This window comes from Elephas maximus, chromosome 25 (genome assembly GCF_024166365.1).
Source record: "Elephas maximus indicus isolate mEleMax1 chromosome 25, mEleMax1 primary haplotype, whole genome shotgun sequence".
NCBI classification, from domain to species: domain Eukaryota; kingdom Metazoa; phylum Chordata; class Mammalia; order Proboscidea; family Elephantidae; genus Elephas; species Elephas maximus.
This window is the reverse complement of record NC_064843.1, coordinates 68,273,729-68,296,801: the sequence shown is the minus strand read 5'-3', so window position 1 is coordinate 68,296,801 and position 23,073 is coordinate 68,273,729. Positions and strand designations below refer to the sequence as shown.

The window sequence follows — 23,073 nt, the reverse complement described above, 5'->3', positions numbered from 1 at the left end:
TTTGAACAAAAGGTTTATTCTGGGCAGTTATTCTATATGCATACAGGGAGAGCATTTTCATGCCAGAAAAAGCAAATGTATCCAAGAAGCTAGGTACAATTGGGCTTATAAAGAGAAGAAAACAAAACAAAAAAACCAAACCCATTGTCCTCAAGTCAATACCAACTGTCATGGATTGAATTGTGTCCCCCAAAAATATGTGTATCAACTTGGCTAGGCCTCGATTCCCAGTATTGTGTGATTGTTCACCATTTTGTCATCTGATGTGATTTTCCTAAGTGTTGTAAATCCTATCTCTATGTTAATGAGATGGTATTAGTAGCAGTTACCTTAATGAGGCAGGCCTCAGCCTACAAGATTAGATTGTGCTTTAAGCCAACCTCTTTTGAATTATAAAAGAGAGAAGCAAACAGAGAGAAGAGGGGACCTCATACCAGCAAGAAAGCTGTGCTGAGAGCAGAGCCTGTCCCTTGGACCCGGGGTTCCTGCATGGAGAATCTCCTAGATCAGGGGAAGATTGATGACAAGGACCTTCCCCCAGAGCTAAAAGAGAGAGAAAGCCTTCACCTGGAGCTGGCACCCAGAATTCGGACTGCTAGCTTCCTAGGCTGGGAAAGAATACATTTTTGTTTGTTAAAGCCATCCACTTGTGGTATTTCTGTTATAGCAGCACTAGATAGGTAACTAAGACACTAACTCATAAAGAGAAGAGGAGGGAGAAATATAGATCAACCACTGACTAATCTTAATGTGATTGATTGAACCCTGCCCTCCTCCTTTTAGTGTGATCAAGGAATATCAGGTCACATGATGGTCTGTGGCCTTCCAGCCAGCCCTATCTTTTGGAATTCAAATTTGGTAAACCTGGCTTCAAGCTGGAAAGAGAGGATTTGCAACTTTGAGTGAAAGAAAAGCCGCTGGTGGAGATTAACTTTGGTCAGGGATTTCTTTAAAGTGAATACTTGGTTTCATGGATAAGGAAAAGCCTAAAATCAAAGCAAGATAACTGCTATCAACTTCTGTCTTTGACACTATAAATGAGAAAATTTTGTGGTTTGCTATGAATGAGGTTCAGTTAAGCAATGCCAATCACATGGTAAACAAAACAAAACAAAACACTTTGCCAGCAAGTCAGTTTCAACTCACAGCGACCCTACAGGGCAGAGTAGAACTGCCCCATAGGGTTTCCATGGAGCGACTGGTACAAAAGACAAAACCTGCTATACCTTCAGGTTTAAAAGGGATATTGTGACTGTCAGGTTCCTCTTTTCCTCCCCACTCCTTCCGCCAGAGACTACCTGTGCTACAGGTTTTCTGTGCCCTATGTGTCTGCCCTTCTCACCACATTGCCCCTGCCTGTATCTTGTTTCACTGTGCCTCACGTGGCTCCTCGAGGTGCCTTCTCTGATCACAGAAGTGCAGTCCCTGGCTGGTATCTCCTCCACTCTGTAGGGCACCTGCTGCAGGGTGCAGCAGCCCTGGAGTCTGGAAATCAGAATGTTTTACGTTGACACAGTCTTAAGGATGGCCAGGTTTCTAGTATAACTCACGGGGATCATGAGGTCCAATGCTGCTGAATTACATATGACAGCGTGGTACTGTGTAAAATTGTGAAGGGAAAAGCATATTAATTCAGCTTGTATTTGTTTGGAAACTCTGGTGGCGTAGTGGTTAAGAGCTATGACTGCTAGCCAAAGGTCGGCAGTTCAAATCCCCCAGGTGCTCCTTGGAAACCCTATGGGACAGTTCTGCTCTGTCCTGTAGGGTCACTATGAGTCAGAATCAACTGGAGAGCAGTGAGTTTTTGGTTTTTATGTGCTAGGCCCAGATGAGGGAATGGTAACTGATTTAGACAGGATCTTATCCTCACAGAGTGTACAGTTTATATAGGAGAATCATCCACGACCCCCGCCCCCATGGTAACTGCCACCAGTGCAAACTTTTGTGGCCCAGAAGAAGCCTGTTGACGAATTAGGAAGTGTTCCTACTTAAGTTGTCATAAGCCATCTTTACGGTTGGAAGTTATATAGATGCTGGTAACAGGGACGACTTGCCAGCCCACTGGGCTGTCCTCCTGTTGGTTAGCCTGGGCCTGCTGCTGTCTGCTCAGTTGTGGTTAATTGAGCAATTCCAGATGCAGTCATGATTGTATGTGCAGAGAGAGCATGTGATTGTGCTCCTCACCTCTGCTTCTGTTTCTAGGACCCACGCTCCTTGGGCCACTGCAACTATTGTACACACTCTGGACACCTCTGCTTTTTTGCTCAATGTAGGAAATTTGGAAAATTTAGAAAAGAGCCACCGGGAACTCTCCCAAAGATAACTGAAAACACTTTGCCGTGTTTCCCTCTGGTCTTGAAACTCAGTCCTTTGTTTTCTTTACTTCTGTGTTACATATGACAGCATGGTACTGTGTAAAATTGTGAAGGGAAAAGCATATTAATTCAGCTTGTATTTGTTTGGAAACCCTGGTGGCACAGTGGTTAAGAGCTATGACTGATAACCAAAAGATCGGCAGTTCGAATTCCCCAGGTGCTCCTTGGAAACCCTATGGGACAGTTCTGCTCTGCCCTATAGGGTCGCTATGAGTCAGAATCAACTGAAGGACAGTGGGTTTTTGGTTTTCCTTCTCTTCTTTGTCTCCCGACAGAAACCTCCCTCCCCTGATACACATACATGAAATGGTCAAATGCTCCATGTAAAAAACAAAACAACTCAGAAGTATAGAGAGGATGAGAGATCCTTCAGCATTCTGTCCCACCTGCCAGTTTGGCTCTTCCCTCCCAAGGTAGCCCCTGCTCCTACTCTAGTGTATGTCCACAATAAGAAAAAGGCAATGACACGACAGAAAAGTGGGAAGAGGTGATAGATCATTCTCAGACAGAGAAACATAAACATGTGAAACAATTTGTTCGTGTGAAAGAATGTTCAGCCTCAAGAGTAAGAAATAAACTGTTGAAACTCTGGTCTGGGGCTAGAGAAACAATCATTCTTAGACACTGCTGGTAGAAGGCTAGCACCTTTTTGAAGAAGGATTTGGCCTTAACTGCCAGGATGACTGTTGTACACACCGTCAGCCCCCACATCCATATCCAGGAATGTGACCCACAGGAAGCACATGTGTGTGAGAGGACATAAGTTGACAGTGGTCACGGCAGCAGAACTTAGATTAGCAACAGGTGGGAAACAGCAAAAAAAACATGCAATGAGAACAAGCTAAAGAAAGTGAACAGCCACTAAAAAGAATGTACTGGAAGTTGGCTAAGATTTATTAAGTGAAAAAGACAAGCTGCAGAAAATGTGCATGGTGTGGCCCATGTGTGTGTTAAAGTAAATAAGTGCACTTGCTTCTTTGTGCATGGATGGTCTCACAGGAAGCTGAGGGAAGGAACTGGATGGCTGGGCAGGAGTGGGGCAAGCTTACTATATATCCTTTTGTATCTGGTGAATTTTGTACTATATGTGTGAGTGACCCATTCTAAAATAAAGTTAAAAGCTATAATTAAGAAGTCCCCCAAAATGCTAAGACTGTCCCTTGCTTTGCATAGTATTGCCAGAGGCAAACCTGGGACCACTTTGGTGACACAAGGAGAGAGTCACTTGTCCACATTGACCCTTCCTGAATAATTTCTTTTAGAAGCATCACCACAAAGCTAGTTCCTATGAGGCAGAGGTTAAAGATGTCTCAAATACCCACCTTTTCCAAACTGCTGTACCATTCCATCATCTCTAACATCAGCCTCTCCTTCCACTTCTGACACCAACTATAAAAGTGGTGTGACAGGGGCATCTGACCGTTAACTTCTCAAGGGGGGAAGGAGAATCAAGACCGACAGCTCAAGGGTGATTCCTGTGAAGCGGAGGACAGACGTACTTCCTCTGTCCAAAATCTTCACCAATCTTGATACCAGCCACCCCTCCCGTGGCACTGTACTTCTCTGCTGGGTTTGACAATACACTGCAGTGACCAAAAGAATTCACAGACTATACTCACAATTATGGAGTTTATTAGGGAAATAACAGGTTATAGTTCAGGATCAGAAGCGACTCAGGGTACAGTTTTTTGGTCAGGACAGGCTCTTCTCACCCATGCCCCCAGGCAGGCCTCTCTCTGGCCCTCAGCCTCTCAGCCCCTTGGGCATCTTGCCCAGCCTCTGGCCTGCTCAGGCAAGTGCCCAGAGACACCCCACTCTGCCAGCAAACCACCTACCCAAAGGTACTCAGCTTTCTCACTCTGGGTCGGCACACTCACCACTCTACCTCCCACTGGTCTCCTGGTTCTGCTGCCTCTGTTTCTCTGCCATTGTTTCTCTCTGTCTCTCATCATCTCTGGTCTTACATCCGTGTTTCTCTGTTTCCTGGTTCTAGGAGCTTCTCAGTGCAGGGATCCTAGGTCCAAAGAACATGCTCCATTCCTAGCTCTACTTCTTGGTGGTAGTGGGTCCCCACTTCTGTGCTCATTTCTCTCTCCTTTTATCTCTTATAAAAGATTCCACTCAAGCAAGGGTGTGACTTCAGTAAGGTGATGAAAGGTGGTGACTTGAGTAAGAGTGGTAAGGGTGGTGACTGAGATAAGCAGGGTGGCTTGAGTCACACACTCTAGTAAGGTGGTGACTCAAGATACATCCCACCCTAATCCTGCCTCATTAACATAAAGGACAGCACATCACAAAATGGAGATAATTACATCAGACCACAAAAATGGAGGAGGATGATATTATATAACTGCTGAATTACATCATTACACAACTGCCAAACCGCTGAAAACTATGGCCCAGCCAAACTGACACTTAACCGTCACAGGTTCCATACACCCTGTTTGCATAGTCCCACCTAACTGTGTGGAGATCACAAAGACTGGCCAGAGGGCCATATTAAGTAATTCACTGCACTGTACCTCCTTAGTGTGGGATTTGGGGAACAGGCCACAAAAGACCCAGACTCTGCAGTGTGACTCTGGGCCTGACCGCTTGAGAAAATGTGCTAATACCTACTTTTCTTGTTTCTTCTCCCGTGACACTCTAGGGGAGGGGACCACCGTGTGGAGCTGTACAAGGTAAGGCGCAGGCACAGGGTGACACAAACAACCTGTGCACGGGAAGCACAGACCATGTTCTACGTGCTGCTTTCTGACTGTCATTTTAGGAGGCTAGCAAGAAGCAAGTCATAATTTTGAAAGTCGATCATGACTAGTTCTTTTAATACGGCTTTTTATGGAAGTGCTGGAAGGCAGTTCCCTATTGGACTCTGCCTTAAAATGCTTCCCACAGTGCTGTCTCGAGGGTGCTTTTTAAAATCAGAGTGTGTTTATTTTGTGGATCATGTGGCAGATATTGGCAAATTACGTAAAACATGTTTGAAATGTGTTACTCATAAACATGATGAATGAGGAGAGCTCTGTGGTCAGGAAGCTCTACTGCACTGCAAGTTGCAGGGTCACAGACTTGTGCTGGCACAAACATCCCCACATCCAACAGGACGTGCTCTCAGACTCGAATCAGACACTCCTGGCATGCTGAGTGCAGGCCCCCACAGGACTTCCGAGGTACAGAGTAGCTCTCCAGTGGCGCAGGCATCCACACAGGACTCCCGAGGTGCAGAGTAGCTCTCCAGTGGTGCAGGCATCCACACAGGACTCCCGAGGTACAGAGTAGCTCTCCAGTGGCGCAGGCCCCCACAGGACTCCCGAGGTAGAGTAGCTCTCCAGTGGCGCAGGCATCCACACAGGACTCTTGAGGTACAGAGTAGCTCTTCAGTGGCGCAGGCCCCCACAGGACTCCAGAGGTGCAGAATAGCTCTCCAGTGGCGCAGGCCCCCACAGGACTCCCGAGGTACAGAGTAGCTCTCCAGTGGCGCAGGCATCCACACAGGACTCCTGAGGTACAGAATAGCTCTCCAGTGGCGCAGGCATCCACACAGGACTCCCGAGGTACAGAGTAGCTCTCCAGTGGCGCAGGCCCGCACAGGACTCCCGAGGTACAGAGCAGCTCTCCAGTGGCGCAGGCTCCCACAGGACTTCCGAGGTACAGAGCAGCTCTCCGGTGGCGCAGGCATCCACACAGGACTCCCGAGGTACAGAGTAGCTCTCCAGTGGCTCAGGCATCCACACAGGACTCCCGAGGTACAGAGCAGCTCTCCAGTGGCACAGGACTCCCGAGGTACAGAGTAGGTCTTCAGTGGCACAGGTATCCACACAGGACTCCCGAGGTGCAGAGCAGCTCTCCAGTGGCGCAGGCAACCGCACCCATGCTTCTGCTTGGCTGTGCTCTTCATTAGGGGTTGTTTGGGTGTCAGAGCCACCCACGTTTGTCCCCTTTATGCTTCCCGCAAATGGACATCTGCATATGCTAGCAGGGCAAGAAGGAGCATAAGCAGATGTGTGGGTACATTACAGCTCTGGGCTGTTGGAGGGCTTTTTCTCCTTGAGCTTTGTACATTGGATCCCATCAGGGCAGGGGAATGAATGCCTGCGTGCAGGGTACAGAGTATTTCCATATGCTTAGCAGTGGAGTCAACCCTCCATGTGGCTTCTTAGAGGAAGAGACTCAGCCCTGCTTGCTGTTTCCTGCCCATGATGCCACCAAGGAATGACATTGAAGTGGGTTTTGTGTAGCTGTGGCCTTCCTGCTCCCCAGGAATGCACTTGAAATGTAGGAGTACCCACTGCAAAGACTGAAATAAACCTAAAGCATTTAGGAAGAGTGGTTTGGGCTGGCCCCAAACAGAATAGATACCTCTGCTCCAGATCAGATCATGTCAAAGAAAGAGACCTGGCAAGTAAGTCCCTGCAGTCTCTCTGCCCTCTTACCCCTCCCATCTATTAGGGAAACTCAGGTTAGAAAACACTTGCCAGATACTGGCACTGACAGATGAGACTGGACAGTGTTTCCAGGACAGCCCAGTGTGCAGGTCTGCTCATGACGGCATGCACATTCTCTCCTCCTCAGCCCTGAACGGCCACCTCAATTGAGAGAACAAAGTCTGAGAAATGCTGGATTGCAGTAAAGGGTCCCAGGTCGAGGTCAGGGCTCTGGAATTCCTCCTCTTGCCTGTCCCCTGCCCTTTTTGCTAGGGTGTTTGAAGCCCCCCAAGCCAGAAGATCACCATTGAGCTCCCTCCCCTGTGTACAGGACATCAAGGCAATACTGTGGGTGACTTTAGTCAGAGGCACAGTTGCCTTCATCAGAGATGCTTGGATTTGTTTTCAAAAATGTTTATTTTTCACTTCACAGGTGCTGAGTTCCCTTGGTTACCATGTTGTCACCTTTGATTACAGAGGTGAGATTTCTTTTGGAAGAGGCATCTGAGTGCAGTCTCCTTCCGACCCATCCTTTGATTCACAGGTGACCCCTCTGAGCAAACCTAGTGAATGAGGGTAGAGCAGGCTAGAACAGGTGGCATGTCTCACTGGGGGCCCTCCGATGGGGCTCCGAGCATACGCCCTCTCTCAGAGGAACAGACATGTAGGAAGCGCTGTTTTGTTTCTCTGCTGGACTCAGATATTCCCAACAGCTTTTATGTTCAGCAGAGCCTGTCTTATTCTGAAAACAAACCAGAGAACTGCTAAGAGAAAAAGGAGTCTTGGTGGTACAGTGGTTAAGTGCTCAGGTGCTAACCGAAAGGTCAGCAGGTTTGAACCTACCAGGCGCTCCATGGGAGAAAGATGTGGCAGTCTGCTTCCATAAAGGTTTACAGCCCCGGATATCCTATGACGCAGTTCTCCTCTGTCCTGTGGGTCGCTATGAGTTGGGAAAACGGCCATGGGTTAAGAGAGAAAAAGTATTTCTTCCTTTTTTGAATGAATCATTGAGGTTACCACTTGAAAGGTCATGTTTTTTCAAATCAAGAGTCAACTGTTTGATATACTCTAACAGCATTTTACCTTACAGAGCGTGAAAGATACTTGGTGTTAGTATCAAGCAAATGTTTTAAAAGTGTATTTCTCGATACAGTCCTACAGTAGCAATAAAGGGATGCCTGGTTGTTGTTGGCTGGATGTGGGGGTTGTATCAGCTTCCTTCTGCTGCTGTAACAAATAACTAAAAACTTAGTGGTTTAAAACAACACACAAGCTTATGATTGTATGGCTCTGGAGGTCAGAAGCCTGAAATGATCTCACAGCTAAAATCAAGGTGTCAGGTCAGCAAGGCTTCTTTCCTCCAGGGTGTTCCAGGGAGACACTGTTTCCTTGCCTTTTTCAGCTTCTAATGGCATCCGCGATCCTAGGCTTGTGGCCCCCTTCCATCTTCAAAGCCAGCAGTGGCGGGTCAAGTCATTCTCACTTTGTGGCTCTCTGCCTCTGACCTCCTGCTTGCCTCTCATTTATAATGACGCGTGTGGTTACATTGGGCCACCTGGATAATCCAAAATCCTCTCCCAATCTCAAGGTCAGCAGATTGGCAAACTTAATTCCATCTTCAGCTATAATCCCCCTTCCATGTAGCCTCACATAGTCACAGGTTTGGGGGTTTAGCACGTGGACATCTTTGTGAGGTCATTATTCTGCCTACAGCGGGGTGGTTCTCTCACTTTAGTTCTGGACTAGGGCAAAACTTCAAATGGAGAAGGAGCTAGAAAGTAGTTCCCTCTCCTCTTCTCCATGCTACAGACTGTAGGGTAAAGAAAGGAAGCATCCTTTTCCCTTTCTGCTTCCTGTACTTCTAACAAGGAGTGAAATTCCACAGTTAGCTTCAAGCACTTTCTTCTCAGTTCTTACTGAGTCTTTGTGTTTTTAACCTGTACAAGAAGCTCCTGGGGACCTGACCCAGCAGCACTTTTCATACGTCCAGGGGTGATGTCTCTAGGAGACTCTGCTTTATGAATATCCTTCAGTGGACTAAGATGGAACTGCCAGGAGGGTAAACTGGGCTCCACCCTGTCAGATGCTTCAGCCTCTCCCCGTTCCTCACCTTGCACTCCCCACCCTACCCCCTACCAGCCTCCTCTGCCTCTGTCTCTGTGTCTCTACATCTCTGCACCTGTGTTTCTGTGCCTGCCTCTCCCTGTGCCTGCATCTGTCTCTGTATCTCTGTACCTCTCTCTGTGCCTGTGTCTCTGCCTGTCTCTCTCTGTACCTGCATCTCTGTCTCTACATTTCTGCACCTATCTCTGTGTCTGTGCCCATGTCTGTACCTGTCTCTGTCTGTCTCTGCATTCCTGTAACTGTCTGTGTCTCTGTGCCTGTGTCTCTGCCTGTCTCTCTGCACCTGCATCTCTGTCTCTGTCTCCACATCTCTGTACCTGTCTTTGTGCCTGTGTGTCTGCCTATCTCTCTGTGTCTGCATCTCTGACTCTGTCTCTGCATGTCCTGAACCTGTCTCTCCTGCCTCCCCACATTGCTCCCTCCCTAATCAGGACTGTCTGGGAGGCCAGGTGGGTCGCCCTGCACACAGACACTAGGTTTGCTCAGACGGCAGAACCCACTCTTTCTACAGCTCGTGCCTTCAGATCATTTGATGATGACTCACTGCCCAGCTGCTAAAAATGACCCTTGTACTTGACCTTTCCTGGAGACTCAGGGCTAAGTAAGGGAGGCCAGTGGAAAGGGTATTTTTCAAATGTTGATGCCAGGGAAGTTGGTAATGTGGGGACAGAGATATTGGCGTAAAGTCAAGTCCCCTTCCCTTTCTGGGTCAGAGGTCAGAGTTGCCTTGAGCCAGAAAATTGCCTCTTTATTTCCCTTCTTTCCCTGGAGCCTCTTGACTGCCTGCCACCTGTCTGGAGCTGGACGGCAGCTGGGCTGAGAAGTCAGGACCAGGCCCAGTGTCTTGCCCAGCTGGTGTCCAGGTGCTCCAGGGAGCCCCGTGGTCCTTGTCCAGGGTGCCTGGCCTGGCCTGGAATCATTGGTGGGGAAATTGTTTTGTTCCGCCTCCCTGCCTGGGCCGACCATCACCAAGGCCTGAAGTGCCGGTAGGTTGATGAACACAAGTCTGTGGCTGGCAGGGGTCTCGGGGTTGAGTCTGACTGCCCCTGTCTTTACAAATCTGTGGCTGGCAGGGGTCTCGGGGTTGAGTCTGACTGCTCCTGTCTGTACAAATCTGTGGCTGGCAGGGGTCTTGGGGTCGGTCTGACCATCTCTGTCTGCGTGACGGTCAGTGGCTGGCAGATGTCTCAGGGGTGAGTGTGAACATCCCTGTCTCACAGGATCAGTAATCAGCTGAGGTCTCAGGATCTGAATGCCCTGTCTCACAGCAGTTCCTCAGGGCTCAGTCAAGGGTGCATGGATGACCTGCTCACTTTAGGGATTGTAACAGGGGTAAGGAGGTAGCAGAAGTAGGAGAGGGGCTTGTAGGGGCATCCCTGCATGTGGGGTTGTGGGTTTTGATAACAGCACCCTCGACCAGAAGAGCAAGAGAATGACCTACCCTGCAGGGAAGATCGAGAGCCACTTGGCCCCAGCATTTTAGGATTTTCTTACCTGTGGGGGAGCTCTAGCCCGGACATGTGTCAGGCCAGCTTTAAGGTTTCTGGGAGGTAGTTTGTTGACTCAGCACTTTGTTACTTGGCAATCAGATTTGCAGCCCATCAACTTAGAGTTACTGCTGAGGGGACCTTGGGTTTGGCCAGTAAGCCAGGGACCAGGGAGCCAGCATGGGGAGAGTGACTGCTACGGCCCCACATCTGCCCCTCGTTGATGCTGGATAGACAGGCCACCCGCCCTCGCCCCACTACCCACTCTGCCCAGCAGAACAGGTGGCCAGCACTGTGGCTGGAACCTCAGGTAGTGGATCTTTTGCCCGTGCCCTGAGGGACAGCTCATTTCCAGTCTGCTGCAAGGTCGCTTCTCCTGGTTCTGGGCTCAAGTGCTGTGTGGGCCCTTCTTGTGTGTGTGTGTGTGTGTCTGTGCACACATGCACATGTGTTTGTGTTGTGTGTGTCAGGTTATGACCGTGGTCTCAGCTCTTCCTATACCCTTCTCCAGGTTGGGGTGACTCAGCAGGAACGCCGTCTGAGCAGGGCATGACGTATGATGCACTCCACGTTTTTGACTGGATCAAAGCAAGAAGTGGTGACAACCCGGTATATATTTGGGGACACTCCCTGGGCACCGGGTGAGTGATTCTCGCATATGCCCTCTGTACATTTGGGGCACTCAGTGGGCACTGGGTGGGCATTTCCTGCATGTCCCCTGTGTACATTTGGGGCTATTCTGTGGGTACCAGGTGAGTAGTTCCTGGAGGATGTGGCCTTTACCAGGAATAGGTCTTTCAGGGGCAGCTTTTCCAGCCCGTAATCTGAAGAGAAGTATCAAAGGGAACCCTGACATACTGTTAGTACCCCAAATCTTTGCCCTCCTCATCTCTATAGGGAGGAGGTGTTTGAAGCAGCACAGGAGACCATAAAGAGTTTGAGCTGTTTTAACTTCTCAACCCCAAAATGACTGAGACATTATGGGCAGGTGTGGTGGAGGTGCATGTTTCTGGGGGCACAGGTGTGGGGCCAGGCTAAGCCCTCAGGCCATGGACAGACCGTTCTGGTGTTCTCAGGATGCTCTTGGGCTGTCACATCTACCAACTAACTTGAGCAAAGCCTGACTTCAAGATGTGTGTGCTTGTTATCAAATCCAGTGCCGTCATGCTTCGAGTATGCAGACCGGGGACACTTGTGAATAGATTGACCGCTCAGCTGACACTGGCTTACCAGAGAACTTGTGGGAGGAGGCAGTGGGTGTTTCAGTTCCCACCTCTGCTCAGACAGGGCGCATTTTCATGTTCAGTTTTTGGGCAGTCCAGAGTGTTTCTGAAAGGACCCATTGCTCTCAGTGCCCAGACCCCAAGAACCTCAGCAGACGTTTCCCACCTCACCGCCCTGTGTCTGAGGAAGTGGCCCTCCCAACTCTGGCCTTCCCCTTGGACAGCATCCTACAGTTCATCCTGGAGCTGTGGCTTGTCAGTGTCTCAGGAGAGGGCCTCTTGGTCCTGGGCTACAAGAAGCTCTCCTTCCAAGCTGGCAGGGCTGCCCTCGGTGCCCCTTTCTTGCCCAGCTCAGCAGTGTCCATACTAGCCTTGGTGTATCAGCTGAGGGGAGGGAACTATGATTCAAAGGAGTTTGTCCCAGGTGAGGTTGCCAGAGGGGGCCAGCCAGTGCCTGGGGGCCACCAAGCCCACCCAGTACCCCTCCAGGGGTCCTGCATCCTGACCATAGCCCAGCTGGGCATCTGTCTTCCTGGAAGCCTTCTTATAACCACACAGCTCCCAGAACGCGTTGTTGAGCAGATATCATTTTTTTTTTATTTTGATTGTGCTTTAAGTGAAAGTTTACAAATCCAGTCAGTCTCCATACAAAAATTTATATACACCTTGCTATATACTCCTAATTGCTCTCCCCATAATGAGACAGCCCGCTCATTCCCTCCACTCTCTCCTTTCATGTGCATTACACCAGCATCTAACCCCCTCTTCCCTCTCATCTCTCCTCCAGATAGGAGATGTCAACATAGTCTCAAGTGTCTACTTGATCCAAGAAGCTCATTCTTCACCAGCGTCTTTGCCTATCCCATTGTCCAGTCCAGTCCCTGTCTGAAGAGTTGGCTTTGGGAATGGTTCCTGTCCTGGGTTAACAGAAGGTCTGGGGGCCATGACCATCGGGGTCCTTCTAGTCTTAGTCAGACCATTAAGTCTGGTCTTTCTATAAGAATTTGGGGTCTGTATCCCACTGCTCTCCTGCTCCCTTAGGGGTTCTCTGTTCTTTTCCCTGTCAGAGCTGTCATCGGTTGTAGCTGGGCACCATCTCATTCTTCTGGTCTCAGGCTGATGTAGTCTCTGGGTTACGTAGCCCTTTCTGTCTCTTGGGCTCGTAATTACCTTGTGTCCTTGGGTGTTCTTCATTCTCCTTTGATCCAGGTGGGTTGAGACCAATTGATGCATCTTAGGTGGCCACTTGATAGCGTGTAAGATCCCAGACACCACTCTCCAAATAAAATCTGTTTTCTAAATAGATTTTATTATGCTAATTGACTTAGATGTCCCCTGAAACCATGGCCCCCGAACTCCTGCCCCTGCTACGCTGGGCTTCGAAGCATTCAGTTTATTCAGGAAACTTCTTTGCTTTTGGTTTAGTCCAGTTGTGCTGACCCTCCCCTGTATTGTGTGTTGTCTTTCCCTTCACCTAAAGTTTTTATCTACTAATTAGCGGATACCCCTCTCCTTCCATTCCCCCTCTCGTAACCATAAAAGAATATTTTCTTCTGTTTAAACTGTTTCTTGAGCTCTTATAGCAGTGGTCTTATACAGTATTTGTCCTTTTGCAACGGACTAATTTCACTCAGCATAATGCCTTCCAGATTCCTCCATGTTATGAAATGTTTCACAGATTCATCACTGTTCTTTATTGATGCGTAGTATTCCATTGTGTGAATATGCCATGATTTATTTACCCATTCATCCATTGATGGGCACCTTGGTTGCTTCCATCTTTTTGCTATTGTAAACAGTGCTGCAACGAACATGGGTGTGCATATATCTGTTTGTGTAAAGGTTCTTATTTCTCTAGGATATATTCCAAGGAGTGGGATTGCTGGATTGTATGGTAGTTCTATTTCTCACTTTTTAAGGAAGTGCCAAATCGATTTCCAAAGTGGTTCTACCATTTTACATTCCCATCAGCAGTGTATAAGTGTTGCAGTCTCTTCACAGCCTCTCCAACATTTATTATTTTATGTTTTTGGGTTAATGCTAGCCTTGTTGGGGTGAGATGGAATCTCATTGTCGTTTTGATTTGCATTTCTCTAATGGCTAATGGCTAATGATTGTGAACATTTCTTCATGTATCTGTTAGCTGCCTGAATGTCTTCTCTAGTGAAGTGTCTGTTCATATATTTTGCCCATTTTTTAATTGAGTTATTTATCTTTTTGCAGTTGAGTTTTTGCAGTATTATGTAGATTTTAGAGATCAGGCACTGATAGGAAATGTCGTAGCTAAAAACTTTTTCCCAGCCTGTGAGTAGTCTTTTTACTCTTTTGGTAATGTCCCTTGGATGAGCATAGGTGTTTGATTTTTAGGAGCTCCCAGTTATCTAGTTTTTCTTCTGCATGCTTAGTAATGTTTTGTATACTGTTTATACCATGTATTAGGGCTCCTAATGTTGTCCCTATTTTTTTTCCATGATCCTGACCGTTTTAGATTTAGGTTTTTGATCCATTTTGAGTTAGTTTTTGTGCATGGTGTGAGGTGTGGGTCTTGTTTCATTTTGAGCAGTTATCTTATTCATGGTCTTGCTGGGTTCAGATCTCCTTAATTTTGCTTAGAAAATCATTTTTTGTTTTGTTTTGTTTTATATATATTTTTTACAATCAGGAAGCATTTGTTTTCTCCCACTGCCCGTAAGCCTCAACAATAACTCAACAGATCCCCAGCTTCTCTGGTTACTTTCAGATATTAAAACAGTTTCATCTAAAACGTTTTATCACAATTCAACTGAATGATTTTTCTTTCTTTCCAGGGTTGCAACAAATTTGGTGCGGCGCCTTTGCGAGCGAGGTAAGAGAGCTTGTCTGAGCAGCACACCTGCGGTTCCTGGCGTGTGGCCTGAGGCCTGGCCTCCACAGGATGGGCCCCACAGCTCCCACTGGTGGGTGTTTCTGGACCATCTTTGCTCCCCCACAGCTTGGTATTTTGGGGGTACCACCTGCCCCATGAGAACTTGGAACAGGGCCTGGAATGCAGCAAAAAAAATTTTTTTTTTTTTTTTTTTTTTTGCTGCATTCCAGGCCCTGTTCCAAGTTCTCATGGGGCAGGTGGTGCTGTCGCTCCCGTATACGGGCAAGCAGCAGAGGCAGTGCTGGGCTTATGCTAGGTCTGTGTCAGGGCCAGGGTGAGCCTAGCATTGTGGGATAGGAACCCTGGGGCCTACGGTTGCTTTCCCCACACCTGCCAGAGCACTGGGCAGGACCAGAGGCCTTGGCTTCCTTAAGCAACTTCCTCAGCTGCATGGTTGGTGAGCTCACACAGCCCACCTCAGGCCCGCAAGGCTGTGCTCAGCAAGGTGACTCCACAGTCCGTGGCCACACACCTGCCTAGGCGGGAGGGTGCTGTGGAGGCGGGTTCCTGGGTGGGCACCTGGGTTCACTGCTGTATCTGGGAGGCACTTGGCTCCCTGGGGAACCAGAACCTGCAGGCATCTGGGCTGGCACCCTCCCAACTAGGGCCCAGGCTTACAGGGCACTGCAGACAGTGGGGCGTCCTCTGAGGAAGAGTCCATCTTGTCAGCGCTTCTTGCCCACCCCACTGTTCCCTGTTTGTTTTGTTTGTCTAGAGACACCACCAGATGCACTGATATTGGAATCTCCATTCACCAATATCCGTGAAGAAGCAAAAAGCCATCCGTTTTCAGTGGCAAGTAGAGATTTTATTAAAAATTTAGTATTAAAATAATTATTATAGAATGTTAAAATAGTTTTAAATCAATAACTATAAAATAAAAAATTAATTATGGAAATTACTATTATAATATTCTAATAAAAAGCAGATTTATTAAAACTTACTGCCTGTTTAGGCACAGGCCTGGTTGCAGACTGCCCAGGAAGTTTGTCACTTGCAAGGCAGGGTAGGGGCATGTAGTCACAGACCCCTGGCCCTGTGCTGCTGTGGCTGTGGGGTGCAGCTGGGCAGGGGCCTGGGGCCCAGGGGCAGCCTCTCAGGAGTGGAAAGGGTGGACTGCTGCCTCGCTTTCCAGGTCAGCTTTTGAGGATGGCGGGACCTGAGTAAACCTATGCTGGAATTCCAGGCCCTCACCCTGGAGCCTCAGCCTCATTTTCAAAAGCCTGGCCTGGCAAAGCTCCCTTTTGCTCTGAATGCCCAGGGTTTCCTCAGCTGGCCCGTGTTCTGGGAGCGCTCTGGGTCTGCTCACCTGTCCTGATCTCATCCTGGTGTCTGTCCCAGGCCAGAAGAGTCCTTTGTTTTGTTTTACCCTGTTCTTGCTTTTCACCGAAACCTTGTGAGGAAAGATGACCGTGGGTCCCTGTCTTCTCAGGTGTGGCAGGACTAGTGTCTGTTGGAAGTCTGGTTTCTCAGCTGGACTCTGGCTGCAGCCCTGAGGTGGGGCTGTGTGCAGATCAGCCTCTATGGTGGCTGGGTCTCTGGGGCCTGGAGGGGTGGACCCTGTGGCCCCAGTGGCAAAACCCATCTGGAAGCCTCTTGAGGAAAGTGATTCTGTGGCCTTTGGCATGTGGTCATGAGGGCGGGGAGGTGTAGGGGTACCCTGAGTCTGGCTTTGGTTGTGGGTCCCACAGTCAGCCTGCTTGGGGTGGGGGTGACCCTGAGCTGCGTTTCTCCTCTGCCTCGTCTTCTGATCTTGCACACGTGTTCCCTTAGAGCCTGGTAGTTATGGACAGCGCTTTGCGAACCCTGCACTTTGACCTTTGCTTTTTGCATGGATGTTTTGATAAACACTCTGAAAACTGTCTCCGTGTTGTCTTCAGATATATCGATACTTCCCTGGATTTGACTGGTTTTTCCTCGATCCTATTACAAGCAGTGGAATTAAATTTGCCAATGATGAGAAGTGAGTACCTGGTCCCTCCTGAAGCTGCTGCTTGGCCACGACTTTCCCCACTGAGCCCAGGCGAGAGCTTGGGTTGCACAGTGCTGTACCCACCCCCTGACCCCAGCCCCGATGCCACTGGGAAGTGAAGCCCTCTTGGATTGGCATCAGCCTGTTGCTGAAGGCTCAGTACTTTCTCCAGAAACCTCGTGTCAATGTCATGACAAAACACGGCACAGCAGAGACCTCCTCCTTTCCTGAAGGACAGGAGGACGTAAGCTTCTCTGCCACAGACGGTGAATGCCGGCCGAGGGTGCCGGGTACATGTCTAGGGGCCAGCGTGCCCTCAGACCCAGGCACTGTGCCGGGCCACGACCGCCGGAGCTGCCATGAGGAGGCTTTCCGTCCTCCTGCTGCCACCAGTTCATCAGAGGGTGGTCCAGGAGCTACCCAGACCCCTTCCAGTCCTGGTGTCCTGTTGCTCTGTTATGTAGCAGCTGAAAGGATTTGGATCTTTTGAATTGGATCTATTGAAAATTTTAATTTATTTGTAAATGTTTAGAGCTGGAGTGCTCTGAGTTGTCATTGACACCAAAGATAAAGTAGAGGGTATTGACTTTTTGGCCAAGAGACTCATAACAACATTCGTTTGCAATAGCTTTCCTGGCACACCTACATTACTCAGTTTACAAGTATTGTTTTGTAAATTTTAAAGAATCTTTTGACAAAAATCATTTTCAATTTCCAGAAAATACACAGGGGCCAGACTTCGGTGAATGAATTGACCTTTCAATTTAAATTCACACTCTCACCTAGCTAATGAGGGCAGGGGTGGTTCAGAGGTAGAATTACTGGCTTCTTCCACGCAGGAGACCCAGGTTTGGTCCCCAGCCAGTGCACCTCATGTGCAGCTACGCCTGTCTGTCCGTGGAGGCTTCAGTGCTGCTGTGATGCTGAACAGCTTTCAGCGGAGTTTCCAGACTAAGGTGGGCCAGGAAGAAAGGCCTGGTGATCAGCTTGCAAAAGTCAGCCAGTAGAAAGCTCATGGGTCACAACAATCTGATTCTCAGCTGTTCACAGGGATGGCGCAGGACCAGAAAGCATTTTGTTCCATTGTACGTGGGGCTGCCATAAGCCGTAGGCCAACTCAGTGGCAGCTAACAACAAGCTAGAACAACAACAAGCTAGAACAGATGTTGATAGAAATAGCTAAGAAATCAACTTTTGGTTCTCTAGTAAAAAGAAGCCAGACGAATTCAAGACTGTTAGGCAAGCACCACTGAGAAAACCTCCCCAAACCCACATCAGGGTGTGGGAGAACCACGCGTCCCTGGCCCCGGATTCCCGGGCCTGTTTTTTCTGTCTAGAAAAAACTCCCCCCTCCCTCCACAGTGTGAAGCACATCTCCTGCTCCCTGCTTATTCTCCATGCAGAGGATGACCCAGTTGTGCCCTTCCAGCTCGGCAGAAAGGTAAGTGTCATGAGTTGCTGCTACCTCTGGCCCAAGCAGGTACCCAGAGGCCCCAGGCCTAACCCAAGGGCACTTGTGTATGGACTGATCTCCTGGGCCAGGCTGGGCTTAGGCAGATGTGGAGAAGGGTACTGTTGCTGGAAGGGATACTTAGGGAGGAAGAGAAGGGCAAGTGAGGCCTGTGCCAAGACGATGTCCTTTGTGCTGCAGGGTGGGGTGAGGCGCCAGCGCCTATGGCACAAGCTGGATGCTTTCACGTGACCCCACAGCGAGGCTGCAGACACGGAGGGCCCTGCCCTGCGGACTGCCATCAGGCTGCTTGGGAAGGGCACGGGGGTCCTGTCCTGGGCTGGGGTGGGTGCAGACAGCTGGTGCAGCCCACAAGAGAGAGGAAGCAGGGAAAAGGAGCGAACAGCCCCCGTCTGCATGCACAGGTCCCATCAGGGAAGAGTTTCCTGCAGGAGCAGAGCCCAGGTGGATGGTGGCAGGGAGACACTTGTCTCCTGGACTTGGCAAGAGGGCTGTGCACCTGTTGGCTGGGGGGAACAGGCCCCTTGATGAGCTTTCCCCCAGCCCAAACACCGTGGCCCAAGTCAGTAGAGTTGATGTGGAAACCTCTAGTCTGTTTCTTCCTTTTGGGACTGGACTGATACCAGAAGAATAGCATGCCGTCTTGTGGGCCATAGCCTTTGCTTTTGCTGAATTTGGTTCACCTTTGCTGCCTGAAGTACATCTCCCCAGGACATGGGATTAGGTTCGTAGCTGAGAATGGGTTAGGCAAGAGCACCGCCTGGGACTTCATAGTGGTCAGGGGCGGTGTTGAGCCCTAGAAGGGCGGCGTCGGCCGTATCATCAGAGACAGCCCATGACCTGGAATGCTTCCGTCTCAGAGTGGGCTCCTCTCCAGCTCAAAGGCGTGTGCATGCGGTGGGGATCTGGGCATGTAGACAGAAACCTAGGAGATGCACAGTTCAGGCCCGTGCAGCACTCAGCCGTGGAGGGAGGGCAGCTGAGGTGGGGATGAGTGGTCAGCATCTGGCTGGCCTCAGACTGGGGCGCCCAGGTGTCTGAGCCCTTGCCCTTCTTCCCATCCCCATGCTGACACACTCCAGGGGTGCCTTTTGCACTGGGAGCTGCTCTACCTTAGCACTCCCCTGAGCAAGGGAGCAGACAGCCTGGGAGCAGAGATGTGAGGGCAGACAGTGCTGAGAAGCCACCCAGGTCCCTCCAGCACCCCCTGCACAGGCACCCCTGCTACGGCAGTGGGGGAGGGGAGCTGGGCTGCTCTTGGGAGGAACCAGCCTGACTGGTCACTGTTTGAGGGGAGGGACCCTCACTAGGATGCTCATCTCGGCTCTGATCCCTGCCTGCCCCTCTCCCCAGCTCTACAACATCGCTGCACCTTCTCGAAGCTTCCGGGACTTCAAAGTTCAGTTCATCCCCTTTCATTCGGACCTTGGCTACAGGCACAAGTACATCTATAAGAGCCCCGAGCTTCCACGGATACTGAGGTGAAATGTTGTCTGCTTGCCTGGGCTTCATCAACCTAGGCTGTCTGAGGCACTCGCTGAGGCCTGGCAGTGGGGTCCTGTGGCCTGGGAGGTGGGGCAGGGGCAGGGGCAGCTGCTGAACCGTTTGGAGGGGCCTCAGTGGGCTAAGAGTCATAGTAATGTGAAAGCCTCCCTCTTTCATACAGAAGGCTTTGAAAGTGCTTCCCCCACCCTCTAGACCATCCATGGTACATAGGTCTGGTGGTCTCCCTGCTGTACAGGCAGACAGACAGACACAGATGGGCACATGAACACATGCCCAGGCAGACACATACAGGCCTGAGCACACCAATGCAAACATCCACACACAGGTGCACTTGTGCACACACACACACACACCACGCACATGCACACACTGGGTACCCCAGCTGTGCCCTGGGTCGGACCTTAGGTCTCTTCCCATATCTGTCGGGTTCCTGTCCCTGAGAACACTGCAGACTGGGGGCCCTATCAGGCTGCTGTGCACTGGCTAGAATCCAGGGCTAGGGCGTGGACTGCAACCCAGAGAGCCACTGGCTGTCCCCAGCCTAGGTGCAGGGCCCACGTGTGAGGGCAAGGCCCTGGCTGCAGTAGCAGGGAGTGGAGTTTGGCATGGACCAAACACCTGCCCTTCCCTTTGCCAGGCCCAGCTCCTCCTGAGGAGCACTTCCACCAGGGCACCACCTGGCCACCAAGGCCCCTCCGCTGGGGTGTGGCTTCTGTAAGACCCTGGACCTCTCAGTGTAAGGGGGGGAGGCGGGCAGTGAGAGCCCCTGGCCTCAGGAGTGTGGCAGCGTGTGAGCCCTGTGAAGACAGTGGCTGGTGCTGTGCTGCCGTCACCATCCGGGTCTGCACGCGTTGTGCCACCCACCCCCGCCCGGCACATCCCAGCACAATTCCACTTCAAGCTGAGGTTGCTCTCTGGCCGCCTTGGGACGTTTTAGGGACAGAGCCCATCTCTCTTGGAGGTGTGGCCACATGGTTGTGGAGGTCTCATTGCTTTCTGAAGGGACAGTGAGCTGATAGAGCATTGCTTGAGCAGAGTGTAGACCTCAGACAAGAAGGGCAGCTCACAGACCTGGCCTTTCTTCTCGTGCGTCAGACGCTGCCAGTGCTGTCCAGTTCACAGGAATGCTTTTCTGATGCCTGGTCCTCTGGCCTCTTGCCCTCCCTCATGTGTGGCCTCTGTGTGTTCCGCCTCCTCCTCAGGGCCGTTTGAGGATGGAGGTGGTGGCACCTCTGATTTGGGCCCCTGTGTTGTGGCTCATGGAATTGCTTTGCTCTGATCTAGGGAGTTTCTGGGGAAATCGGAGCAGGAACGTCACCACTGAGGACTGGTTTCAAAAAGGAAACATGGAGACCTCTGCCCCCCTTTCCCTGGCCGGCTGGCACCCTGGGCCCTGGCGTGCCGGCATCAGCACTGCTCAGGAACCCGGCATATGGACACCCGAGGAAGTCCGAGCTGGCACCGGAGGTGTGGGCCTCCATGGACGATGAGCTGGGGCGGGCGTGTGGACCCTCTCACTCTTGAGCCGTTGTTGGGAAGGATTAGTCACAGGAGCAGGCAGCTGCTACTTACTGGTCCCTCACTATCAGCATGGCCAATCCCACCTATCTGGAGCTGGGCGGGGTACAGGGTCTCGGGGCTGGGTGCGGGGTTTCAGGGTCCCCACCTGAGCTTTCCCACCCCATTTGCAGAGAACGGGGACAGACTGGGTTCTTTCTGCCCCTTCCCACCCACACAGGTGGACTCAAAGTGGTCAGTTACCCACCCTCCCCCCTGCTCTGCCCACCCTGCTTGCCTCCTTGGCGGTCACCTTGCCCCCCACCACCCGTTGTGGGTCCTGCTCAACCAGCAGACCAAGGGGTCAAGGTGGTGTCCTGTACTTCCGTGTTCCTCCCATCTGGCCATCTAACCTGGGCTTAGACTGAGCATTTATTTAAGAATAAAACTGTGGTGGTGGTCTGTCGTTTTCTCTGTGCCCCTCAGCGCCCTGGCCTCTCTGTCCACAGCCCCTCCCTCGGTACTGCTCACAGGGCCTGGGGGTAGGCAGCGTTGGCAGTGGCAGCTCATGGAGGCATTGAGGGAGGGGCTTGTTCCCTTCCCTCCTCCTCCAAGACCCCCGAGGTCCCACAGAGAAGGATGCTGGCTGAGGGTGGGCATTTCCTCACGGTGGGCTATGGCTCTTCCCAACTGAGAGGTGGCATTTCTCTAAAACCCAGGCCTAAGTAAGGTGAGCCTTTCACCTGTAAGCTTAGAAAAGCCATTCTTTATACCTGTCACCTGTACATCAGCTGCATGATTAACGTGCTTTGGTCTATCTACAGATACACATATGGCAAGTCCCTGGCTACTTAAGAATGCGTGCCGCTGGAGTGGGGGGAACTCTACTTACCCAGTTTAGGTTACATGAAATACATTTATTTACCCACCGGTGGTGTCTCTGTTTGGCTTTTTGTAAAACTCCACGCACTGCTGCTGCTTTTACCCACCACTGTGAAGACTCTGACGTATACAACCTGCTTTGACCCCTCTCAGAGACCTACATTTCAGTCGTCAGGCCAGTTTTACACACCAAATGGCAGTAACATCTCAGAATGTCTCCCAAAGACCAGGGCAGGGTGTATAAATGCCTGCTTTTTGAGTCTGTCTACAGTTGACTCCTATCCATGTGGTATGTGTGTAAGGTCGTGTCTTCCCTCTTCTCAGATCCCTGGACTGGCTAGCTGTCCTCCCCAGGCCCTGTCTGGAACGTCCTAGACCAGAACATCTCAGACCAAAAGTTCACCAGGGCAGGGCCTGGCCTGCTCACTTGCACACCCGGCACAAGCAGCTGGACCATTGAGCTTTGTTTCTTGAAGGGTTGTGTCCAGTGTAGCAGCTGAGATTGGCTTTCAGGCCCACAGGCTGAAGCAGGACACATCTTCTCTCTGAAGCATCTGGGAGCTACTGATGACAGGTCTCAGCTGCCTACCTTCCTAAGGGACTCTCCCCTTGAGGTGGCTTTTGTCATCTGTCTTCTTCTACTGGACAGGGGCTTGCCTCCCACTCCTGACAGCTAAGGTACACGCAGTCTCCCGTCCACCGCCTGTGGCCAGCTCAGCAGTGCCCCGTACGGCAGAACTGCGTGGGAGACATAGCTGTGTCACCAGCCTCCCATCAGCACTGGCACTGCTCGGGCCCCTGCTAGCAGCTTGTTGTTGAATTACTCTCTGCCCTGGAGGCCTGGAGAGTCAGTGACATGTGACTGTATCCACCTTTGGGCTGTGCATCCCTTCATGAGAGACGGTGGGGTCTGAGGCTGGTCAGCACAGCCATGCTCTGCAAGCTTGCTGCCTCCAGGTCCCACACACCTGAGTGTCCCCATCTTTGAGGCTGGGGAACCTGAGGCCCAGTTCTCCATCTGTCCCCACCACCTCAGAGGACTTTGTGTCCTCACACCGTCCAGGATCCGTCTTCATCCCAGCTCTTTGCTGAAGTCTTCATTTATTTTTTTAACTTTTTGTCTATGTAAGCTGCCTCAGACACTTTATGGGGGGATGAGGCACGATATAAAGAAAATACAAGCTGTCGGCAGTGTTTTTTACAACTG

General features: G+C 50.6%; 1 protein-coding gene across 2 annotated transcripts in view; it reads left to right on the top strand.

Annotated features, from left to right (window-relative positions):
* ABHD12 (abhydrolase domain containing 12, lysophospholipase) overlaps positions 1-23,051 on the top strand; it is an 85,605-nt gene extending 62,554 nt beyond the window's left edge. For both annotated transcript variants that reach the window (XM_049869386.1, XM_049869387.1), the window contains exons 5-13: positions 5,026-5,056; positions 7,233-7,278; positions 10,922-11,051; positions 14,441-14,478; positions 15,254-15,333; positions 16,419-16,501; positions 17,873-17,951; positions 19,335-19,462; positions 20,772-23,051. In XM_049869386.1, coding sequence (XP_049725343.1) covers positions 5,026-5,056; positions 7,233-7,278; positions 10,922-11,051; positions 14,441-14,478; positions 15,254-15,333; positions 16,419-16,501; positions 17,873-17,951; positions 19,335-19,462; positions 20,772-20,811 — 655 coding nt within the window. In that variant the 3' untranslated portion in view covers positions 20,812-23,051. The remainder of the gene's footprint in view (positions 1-5,025; positions 5,057-7,232; positions 7,279-10,921; positions 11,052-14,440; positions 14,479-15,253; positions 15,334-16,418; positions 16,502-17,872; positions 17,952-19,334; positions 19,463-20,771) is intronic.
* Positions 23,052-23,073: the final 22 nt, after the last annotated feature.